The 10,925-nt window shown below is 34.6% G+C and overlaps 1 protein-coding gene across 1 annotated transcript in view; it reads left to right on the top strand.

The window, feature by feature from the left end:
* Window positions 1–257: 257 nt before the first annotated feature.
* CEP128 (centrosomal protein 128) overlaps window positions 258–10,925 on the top strand; it is a 534,450-nt gene continuing 523,782 nt past the window's right edge. Inside the window, exons 1-2 of the mRNA XM_036737234.1 lie at window positions 258–399; window positions 2,376–2,462. Coding sequence (XP_036593129.1) covers window positions 271–399; window positions 2,376–2,462 — 216 coding nt within the window. The 5' untranslated portion in view covers window positions 258–270. The remainder of the gene's footprint in view (window positions 400–2,375; window positions 2,463–10,925) is intronic.

Raw genomic sequence — 10,925 nt, 5'->3', positions numbered from 1 at the left:
ACATTTATTAGAGATATTTGGTGCAAAGATTTTTCCCAGTCAACAACTCCCTTTCTTGTCCCAATTTAATAAGCTCTTCTCCTCTTTTTCCTCTTCCTCCTCTTCTACTTCCTGCTTCTCCTCCTCTTCTTGCTCTTTCTTCTTCTTATCCTCCTCCTTTTCCTTTTCTTCCTCTTCTGCTTCCTGCTCCTGCTCCTCCTCCTGCTCTTTCTTCTTCTTCTTCTCCTCTTCTTCCTCATCCTTCCTTTTAGAAAGGATTTGAAGATAGCAATGGCGGAATCTTCCAGTGAATCAGAGTACTGCAGTCACGGTCGATTGGACAGACGGAAGCCTCGTGCCAGCCGACACCGCACTGCAGATGTTACTGCAAAGATCCATACCTTAACAAGTACTTTACAGGTAAGCTCTCCAGTGGTTGTATATGATAGTTTACATGGGAGCAGTCTAAAGTTTATTTTATTTTAAAATGCAGTATAATGGAAAAAAGAGTTGCCTATACATCTTGTAATTTGGAGTTGAGGTTTTGGTTTATAATAAAATAACCCACAGATGCCATTTTTAGTAGTATGAACATCTCTTGGGGTGATATGATAGTATAATGTGATTCTAGACTGAATTATGGTGAGGCATCGGGCTAGGTATTGATATTAGGCATGGGCAAGTTTTCTGTCCCTCTTTGAGAAAAAGCATGGGAAAGAACTGAGAGGATAGCAGGAGGACAAAGCCAAAGAGAAAAACAAGAGGTAATAATTATAATTTATTCTCATTCTTCCACCTCTCTCACCTTATCTTTTTTTAGAAATAGTCTTTGAATCTTAGTTGTTTGTACTTTTGCACATTGATTCAACAAATAGTTAAGTACCTATTATAATTAAGATACTGTGTGGGTTTTGAAAGTGATTTAAGCATGACTAAGACATAGTCCTAGCCTTTTAAGGAGATTGAGTTAGGAGCAAAACATGCTTCAAGGATCTTTGCTTTTGTTGCTATGGGTACTTCTTTCTCTGACGCAGTAGGAACTCCCTGCTGTGAACACAGTCCCTTTACATTTTAGTAGATGGTCTTTGTGAGTTTTTTTGCCCTAAAATTTCATCACCAAGTAACCAAGCTTCTGGTGATGACTCTTTCAGATCTTAGGCTGGTCCTCAAATGGCAGACATACAGACTGTCACTGGCCTCATATTCAAACTCATTCTAGTTTGATAGCCTATACTCTCCTGGCACAGCCTTCAAGAGCACAGGGTCGTGTTCATAACATAGCCATTAGAGCAGTCTTTTTTGAGTGGAACAACTTCATTTGTGAATATGAAATTTAGTATGTCTGCTTGGTAGGCCTTTACAACTGACGTGTTTGATTTTAATGTGTCCTGTTGGGATTAAAAAAAAGCCCTTTTGGTAGGAATATAATAATTAAGGGGAGACATTACGATGTAGTGCATAGAGAGCAGGCCTTGGAGTCAGAACTACCTGGGTTATAGTTGTTTCTCATGCACACTGACTGATTTTGAGCAAGTGATTTCACCTCTCATTGCTATAGAGCAGGTGCTGATTTGCAGTGGTAGACAGAGTTTCCTCCCTGAGAGTTCCCTTTAATAATGAAATCACAGGTCAAATCCAAAACAAATGAACAAAAAATAATGAAGAGGGTTGGATTTGGAGGAAGAAGGACTTGGGTTAGGGTCCTACTCTGCTACCCATATACTACCTTGATGACCTTTGACAGAGTGCCAGACCTCCCTAGGCTTGTGTCCTCATCTGCAGGAGACCTCTAAATTCATCAGCCTTTTATCTAACAGCATTTTCTGGCAGAAGTGTCTTTTGGTAGTCACTCAGACAACTTTAGGCATTAGGTAGAGGTTGAAAACTAATACCTTTTTTGATTCTGCTAAACTAAAGTCATGAAAAAGAATATATTTTGATGTGAACAACATTGATCTTTGTTTATTTCTGTTGTACACAATTAAATGGATTTGATCTTTGATAATGGATTAGTGGTGAGACCAAAGTATTTCTAGCTAAGGTGCTTAAGTTCTGTTAATGGTTTAGTTATTAACTTGTTATATAAACTTGAATGAGAATTTAAATTCTGGGTCTGGTTCTTAATTAGTAAAGGAGATAGACATATTTTTGTCCCAGACTGAAATTAATGTGTATAATCAATTATATTTTATTATATATTTAATAATTATAATTTATAATTATAATTAATGTTTATAATAAATTATAATTTATAATTTTCATATCATATGTGATATGAAAATACATAGTATAAATTAGTGGACTAAACATTTGTTATACTATAAGACACATGTAGGAGTCAGGGGGTTTGGAATACCGTTTGGGAACAATTAATGTCATATGTTTTCTTTCCTAAGGATACCAATCGAAACCTCCGACAAGTTGACCAGATGCTGGGACAGTATAGAGATTATAGCAACGAACAGACAGAAGCTATAGAAAATGTGAGAAATTTTTAACATGCTTAACTTTTCTGCCTTACTTTTTTACATGCTTAGTTTTTCATCAAAAACCCAAAACAAAACATACATGGTGAAAAATAATAGCCACTTTTTGGAGGCTCTGTGTTTTAATATTTGGTTTTTTGAATTTAGATGACTGTACTAGATTTTTTGTAACTAGTTTATGTGGATTAGATACTTTTGGATTTTTTTTTTAAAGCAGAGGGGGTTGAAATGAGTAAATCTAAGATGTGAAGTTTTGTTTCCAGGATGCTTCACTTGAAGACTTAAGAAAAAAATGGTTTACAGGGATCCTGTGTGAATAAAATCCTTTTGTGTTGGGGTTTTGCTTATTCTATCTATGGACTTGTTCTGTCTGAAATTGAGTGATGCATTTTTGTAAACTATTGAATTTCTAATTAAATGTGTTCCTCATTGTCTACTATATCAATTACATATTGCATTAGAAAGATTAATATCACTTAAATCTTAGCTGTTACTTATATATCTGTTCTGTATTAAATTACCTTATAATATATAAATAATAAGTCATATCCTGTTATTTTCTATCTGGAAAAAAGAATAAAGAAATCATCAATTGTCTTAGTAAATTTAGTAATCATTTAGTAATTGGGAAGCTAATTGCATTAGCACTGGGAAGCTAGTCTATATTTATTAATAACTTAAAAAATACTTTCATTGAGAAAATAAACCTAGCCAATTATGTGCTTACAAGGTTTTCTATACTTTTACTGGCAGAGGGAGGTACAAACCTTTATACGTTTAGATGGTTAATAATGTCTTTAGGTTTGCTTATCTTATTAATGATATGAACTAGTTACTTGCTTTTCTGTTTTTTAAGGGGAAATGAGGACATTTGCATTAGCTGATTTACTGCAGACTAACCTTTCTTCATTGCATGACCCTTTAGTTAAATGATAGATTATTCCTGTGACAACCTAATATATCTCCAATTTCGATACCCACAGTGGCTGCTATGAATATGCAGGCGTATTCCCAGGTTTGAATCATAAGATGTAACACACTCACTTCATTGAAGATGAAGCCAAAACATTTATTCAAACACCAAAAAGCCAAATCCATCATACTAACAAAGGAGTCTATACACATTATCAATGAAGGGGGCACCGCCATCCTCAGGTCTTCCCACAAACTCCCTTAAGCAAAATCATTCTGTTTCTCACTCGTGCTAGTTGCTGTGCTCTCTCTGCCTCCCCTCTCTCCCTCCAAGCTCCAACTCACTCCAACTTTTTGCTTTACCCGTTCCTGCTCCACCTGTTTGGCAAGCTCCTCCCACCACAGGCTTATGTGACTCAGGCTTCCATGTGACTCAGGCAGGTCACATAGGCCGATTAATGGGCAAGATAGATCTTCCCATTCCGTCAACAACACATTTGGCTCCAAGATCTTTCGTGTCTATTACATAGGTCACTGGGAGTGTAGGGGCGACTGGTATCAACAGAACTGTACAACAGTATAATAAACACATGAAACAATATCTTAGGTTGTGGGCTTGAGCACAGGCACCCTGTCATTCCCCCATCAAATGAATGGGGCCCCAGATCCCTTGGGATAAGAGGTGAAGGTCTCTTCTTCTATAGCTACTTCCTGCTGAGATTGGATGTAGACTGTCCCTGGCCCAAGAGATCCCATTGGAGGAGTCAGTTCTTTAGCCAGCATCTAATCTAGCAAACAAGTTGAAAAGTCAAAAAGAATAAGGAGACAACAACCAGAAGCAGGGTAAATATAGGGTCAGCCGTGCTTCTGGCGTCCATGAACCCACTAAAACTGTATTAATTCCTATCTTCCTTACTGCTGTGTATTTCTTTAATCTGAGCTGGGACTTGGCCAATTTCCTATTCTCCCTAAAGATGTGACAGACTTGGATACAATGATTCGGGAGGACCTTAAGCCCCTTTTCTCGGTACATCTTACATAGTTTAGCAAGGCCTAGCCTCTTCTGCACACCCCTGCCATTTCTTTCCCTGGTTCTATTGGTATTCCCTGCAAACATCTTTCTAAATCTTTGGATTCTCCCTTCTGCAGCCCCGGTTCCCAATTTTCACAGAGTCCTGTGCTTTTAGCCCATTCTCTTGCCAGGGTGGAGTAAGGTAAATCCTTCCATCCTGGGATAACCATTTCCTTCCCTAGAGCCTTCCTGTCTCCAAGTAGAGGTTTTATATCCTGAGATCCTGTTCGTGATGCCAAATATATCGCCAATGTGATACCCACAGCAGCTGCTACGAATATGAAGCTGCAGGCTTATTCCCAGGTTTTAATCTCAAGATATAACAGACTTGCTTCATTGAAGATGAAACCAAAACATTTATTCAAACACCAAAAAGCTAAATTCATCATAATAACAAAGAAATTTATAAACATTATCAGTGAAGGGGGCACCGCCATCTTCAAGCCTTTCCTCCATCAGGTCTCCCCACAAACAAACTCCCTTAAGCAAAATCATTCCCTCTCTCACTCGTGCTAGTTGCTGTGTTCTCTCTGCCTCTCCTCTCTCTCCAAGCTCCAACTCACTCCAACTTCCTGCTCCACCCATTTGGCGAGCTCCTCCCACCACAGGCTTATGTGACTCAAGCAGGTCACATAGGCCTATTAATGGGCAAGAAACATCTTCCCATTCCATTAACAATACACCTATTTATTTTGAATTGAGCAATTGAGAATTAAAACTAAATGATGGGGGAATGTTTCTTCAGTTAAGCGCTTTTAATGATAAAAGTGTTCTCTAGCTGTGCTAGGTCCGCTTTCCAGTCCTGAGTTTTCTATTTATTGATTGTGTAATCTCTCAGCCTTTCTGACTGTATCTCTCATATTTAACATAGTGCTAACTGTACTTCCATGACCTATTTTTCAGGGTTGTTTTGAGGAAGGTGGTTTATAAACTTTTAACGTAATAGGAAAATGCAAGTTTGTAAGATCAAAGACTCGGACTCGATGATCTGTGATCCTTTGAGTTAAAGCTTGAAGAGACCTTAGAGGATCGTGCAGTTTGACTAAGGTCCAGAGAGGCGAAGTGGCTTTCCCTGATAGATTGTGAATAGCACAATTGGGCTTTCAGCCCTTGTGTCCTGCTTGTCTTTGTTACGTTTGCTGTGTCTTCGATCATCTTCTGATAATAAGGAAACTAATTCAGGTTGTATGGATCTTTTTGTTGTATGTGCTCAGCCAGTCCAGGAGCAATTAATAGCTCTCCAATTTTTGGTGTATAGACTATTTGCGTATGAAGTATTTTGTAGTTGTTTTCATATAGTTCCTGTGTATGTGTCTTAGCAGGTAAACTCCCAAGTATGTTATATTTTCTGTAGTTGTTTTAAATGGAATGTCTCTTTCTATCTCCTCCTGCCGGATTTTTTTTGGTAATACACAAGAATGCTGATGATCTTATTGTAAAGGCCTCTAATTTTATCCCCAATGTAGATAATGCTGGCTCTTGGTTTAACATAGATATTACTATTCATATTGGCAACCAGATGTTGCAGTTGCAGTGGATAGAAGCTGAAGTCAGGAAGACTTGAGTTCAGATCTGGCCTCAGATACTTACTAGCTATGTGACCCAGGGCAAGTCATTTAACCCTTTTTGCCTCAGTTTCCTCCTCTGTAGAACAAGAAGGAAATGGTAAACCATTCCAGCATCGTTACTTAGAAAACCTCAAATGGAGCCATGAAGAGTCAGATGCTACCAAAATGACTAAACATCAACAACAGCTATTAGGAAAGCTCTGTTTATTCCTATGATTTCTAGTGTTTTTTTTTTTTAACAGGAATGGGCGTTGTATCTTGTCAGAAGGTTTTTTTTTTGCTTTAGCTAATATAATCATATGATTTTTGTTCTTGTTATGAATATGGTCAGTTATGTTTATAGTTTTCCTAATATTGAACCAGCCTTGCATTCTTTCTGTAAATCCAGCCTGGTCATAGTGTATAATCTTTGTGATATGTTGCTATCATTTCCTTGCTAGTAATTTATTTTACATTTTTCATCAGTATTCATTAGGAATGTTGTGAACAATTAATTCCAGTTCTACATAAACTGTTCAAAAAAATAGGGAAAGAAGGGATCGTACCAAACTCCTCCTATAATACAAGTATGGTTTTGATACCTAAACCTTGGAGAGTAAAAATAAAGGAAATTATAGATTAGGGGTTGAAAAACTGCAGCCCAAGGTCCAAATCTGGCCTGCTGCCTGTTTTTGTCTGGCTAGCAAGGTAAGAATGGATTTTATGGCTTTGGACCCTGGACTATAGTTTGCTGAGCCCTGGTCGCAAATTGGTTTTCTTTTTCTGTTTTGACTCTCCTTGCTTTAGCTATCAAAACCATATTAGTAGCAAAAAAGGCATTTGGTAGAACCCCCTCTATTCTTGTTTTTTCAAACATTTTATATACTACTGGAATTATTCTTTCAATATTTGGCAAAATTTGCTTCTAAGTTCGTATGATCTTTGTGTTTTTTCCTTTGGGAGCTCATTTATGGCTTGTTCAATTCTTTTTTCTAAGATTAGATTATTTAAATTCTCTTTCATGTTCTATCAATGTGGACAATTTTATTGGCATATAACTGGATGAAAGTTTCTAATTATTTTATTTCTTCATTATTTCTGAATTTTCCTTTTTCATTTTTATATTGGTAGATTGGATATCTTTTATGAAAATCAAGTTAGCTAATGGTTTATCTGTTTTATTTGTTTGTATTTGTTTCTTTTTGAAAAAGCTGGCTCCTAGTTTAATTTATTAATTCAATAGATTTTTCTTTTTGCTTTTAATTGTGTTAATCTCTTCTTTGATTTTCATAATTTCTGTTTTTGCCTCAGTTTCCTCCTCTGTAGAATAAGAAGGAAATGGTAAACCATTCCAGCATCGTTTTTGTGTGTTTACTTGGGGAGGAGTTTAATTTGCTGATTTTTCTAGGGTTTTTTTTTTTTGGTTACATATTCATTTCACTGATTTCCTCTTTGTCTTATTGATGAAAGATGTACATTTTCTCCTAAAGACTGCTTTTGCTACATCCTCAGAATTTTGTGTGTTGCCTCATTGTCACTATCTTTAATGTAATTATCTATTGTTTTTAAGATTTGTTCTTTGACCCACAGATACTTTAGGATTAAGTTATTTAGTCTCCAGTTAATTTTTAAAATTATTTCGTAAGTGGCATTTTATTGAGTTTTATTGCATGATGGTATGTAAAACATATGTTTAGTATTCCTCCCTTTCTGTATTGTTTGGGAGGTTTTTATGCCATTTTTAGGTCATTAATTTTTGTAAAGATGCCATGCATAGCTGAGAGGTAGGTATACTCTTTTCTGTTCCCTCTCAATAGTTTCTAGAGGTCTGTCAAATCTTAATTTTTTAAAAATTTCATTCAGGTCTTTATTTTAATTCTAATTTATTTTTAGTTTGATTTATCTAGGTCTGAAAGTTAAATTTGGGTTTCCCCACTCCTTTCGTTTTACTGTCTATTTCTGTCTATAACTCATGATAAGTCATTGCTCACAGTGACTGGCATATTGTATGTGCTTTTCGATTGATATTCCTGTCCAACACATACAATAAAGATATTCTAACTCAACACTCATCCATTTATATTTTATAATTTTGGAAATGTACCTTCATGTATTTGGTTTTTCTTGTTGAATTTTTGCATGGTTGATCTTTTTTGGAGTCGTCATGAGTCTTATTGAGGAGACTTTATAGTGTTCTGAGACTTGATGCCATCAGCACAAACAGGTACCTCTGGACACTGTTTATGAGAAAAGCCTTCCACTTAGACTTTGTATAGAACATAATCCACGGTACTGGCAAAAACCCTTGTTGAGTATTTGTCTTGGTTTTGTGATTGTTAAAAAATCATAATGATTTTATTTTTATAGGGCAGTTACTTCTTGGTATATGATCTTTTGTAACAAAGGGAAAGTTAAAACTAACTAATGATGTAACTTAATCTGATGGTATAGACCACATTGTAAATCTGTCGTCCTTTCTTTACTAAAAGGAAAATGTTTCATCATCTAGTGTCGGGGGCTACCATTTGTTATTGATTATAATTAAACAGCACTGTGCTGCTTTTGAGTATTGCTTTGACTTACATTAGTATAAAACATCATTCACCTGATTTTGCTTACTTTATTCAGCATTACAGGTCTTCTTGGTTTTCTCTGAATTCTTCATGTTTGTCCTTTATTATATCTCAGTAGAATTATATTGTATTTACAGATCACAGTTTGTTTAGCCATTCTCTAATTGCCTCCATTTTGTTTCCAGTTTTTGGTTACTACAAAAAGGATTTGTGAATATTTTGTATGTGAGGTTATAACTTTTAAAAAATTTTTATTGTGTTTTTATGTATCAGTGGTTCTAAATGATCTTAATGTGTGCTTAGGAGGCATGTTTTGGAAGAGTTTCTTTTGGGTTACATTTTATTCTACTAACTTAAAATTAAAATGAAACATTTCATTAGAAAAAATTATTAAACATCAATTCAAACAACAATGCTTCCTTAATTATTTTTCTTTGAATTGATTCATTTTATTACCTAAAGTATCATAATATTTCTTAATTTCTCTGTGCATGTCCCCATCTAGATTCCTTGTCCCTTCATTCTCATTCACATTTCCTCATATGATCAAAATGTATATCTTATTCCTGTTCTGCTTTTTTATTTGTGTTATTTCAGAAGGATCTTTTCAGATTTTTTTAGTATTTCTGATTCTTTTCCATCTTAATTTATTTGTAACAATGTTAACAATGTAATGGTAACATTTCCATTACTATGTATTTAACCATTACCTTATTGCTAAGTAATTTATATTGTTTATAGTTTTTAGTGTAACGTGTAACGATGCTATGGAATCTTTGATCAGTTCCTTTTGTGGTTGATGTTGTTTTTGAAGATACTGTAGGATTATGTTGCTAATAATGGAATTATTAGGGAAAAGGGTATTTTTATAACCTTTTCATTTATTGTAGGATTGCTCTTCAAAAAGATTGTAGTAGTTTGTAATTCCATCAACTAAGAATGAATGAAGCTCTTTCCATGTAACCCCACCAGCATTGTTTTGTTGGTTTTTATTATTTTTGTCAATTGGATGTGTATAATGGGGTATGTAAAATTTATTTTAATTTGCATCTTTAATTATTAGTTAAACTGAGGCAAACTATGCTTAAGAGTTTGTTTTGGGAATATACAAGTTGAAAACTTGCATGTGTATATACTCTAAAATATATAACTGAGAAATTAAAAAAATAAAGCAAATGCTGCAGAAATGTTATTTGTGAAAACAACATCCAAATTAGAAAAAAATTGGAAGAGGTATTGTGTATTGGTAAGAGGAAAAAAGTGTGTAAAGAGTCCTCAATTTATATGTACCAAACAATTTGATAGTTAAATTTATAAAAGAAAGATTATCAGCAAAACAAGAAGAAAAAGAATTAATAATTACACTAGGAAATCTCAACATACCCCCCAAGAATTTGGGAAGGGATTATTGACATAAATAGAATTATAAAATGAAAGAAAATTTGAATTGTAAGTAATTAAATTAAGAAATAAAATCAGGATTTGGTTTTGGTTTGCTTTTGAGGGAGAAGCAATGAGTATTTCATCCCCTGCCCCCCTCTTCATTTATGTGTGTTTTGTTTTTACACTAAAAATATTTACAGATTATTCTCATTTTGTGAGAGATTTCTTCTAATAAAGTAAAACAGTTAAAAAAAGTTAATGTCTGAAAATTCATGTAACCTTTCACACCTATAATAACCCCACCTCTCTATTAAAAAAAAATTAACCTCAATCTATTTTCCTTCCCTTTCACCTGAGGGGAAATTGGGGGAGGGGAAGCAAAAAAAAAAAGAAAGCAAATTTCTTATGTCAAGTATGTATAGTCAAGCAGAACAAATTCTCCCCATACATAAAATTAGGTATGTCCCACTCTGCATGCGCTCTAACTCTAGCTGCACTGGTCTGTAACACCATATTTCATCATCAGTCCTCTGGAATCAGGAATAGCCTAAATACTGATGATAGTTAATAGTTTTTAAAGTTGTTTGTTTTTATTGTGTTATATAAATTATTCTCATTGTTTTGTTCATTTCATTTTTTATTGGTTCATAAGTCCTCAGAATGGTTTATTCTTGTAATATTGATTTATTATATAAATTGTTTCTCCTTGCTTCATGCTGCATCAGTTCATATAAGTCTTTTCTATAAAGTTTTTGAAATTATCTGTTTCTTCATTTTTTTGTTTCCTCAATTCTTACAACATAATAATATTTAATCACATTCATATACTACAGTTTAATCAGCTGTTCCTCAGTTATTGGACAGCTTCTTAGTTTCCAGTTTTTGGTCATCACAAAAGCTGCAATAAACATTTTTGTATACATTGGACCTTTTCCTTTTTCTTTGATGTCAGTTAGATATAGGCCTAAGCAGT

This window comes from Trichosurus vulpecula, chromosome 8, assembly GCF_011100635.1.
Source record: "Trichosurus vulpecula isolate mTriVul1 chromosome 8, mTriVul1.pri, whole genome shotgun sequence".
In the NCBI taxonomy this organism is placed as follows: Eukaryota; Metazoa; Chordata; class Mammalia; order Diprotodontia; family Phalangeridae; genus Trichosurus; species Trichosurus vulpecula.
Note: the sequence above shows the minus strand (reverse complement) of the source record. Positions and strands in the feature narration are given on the sequence as shown.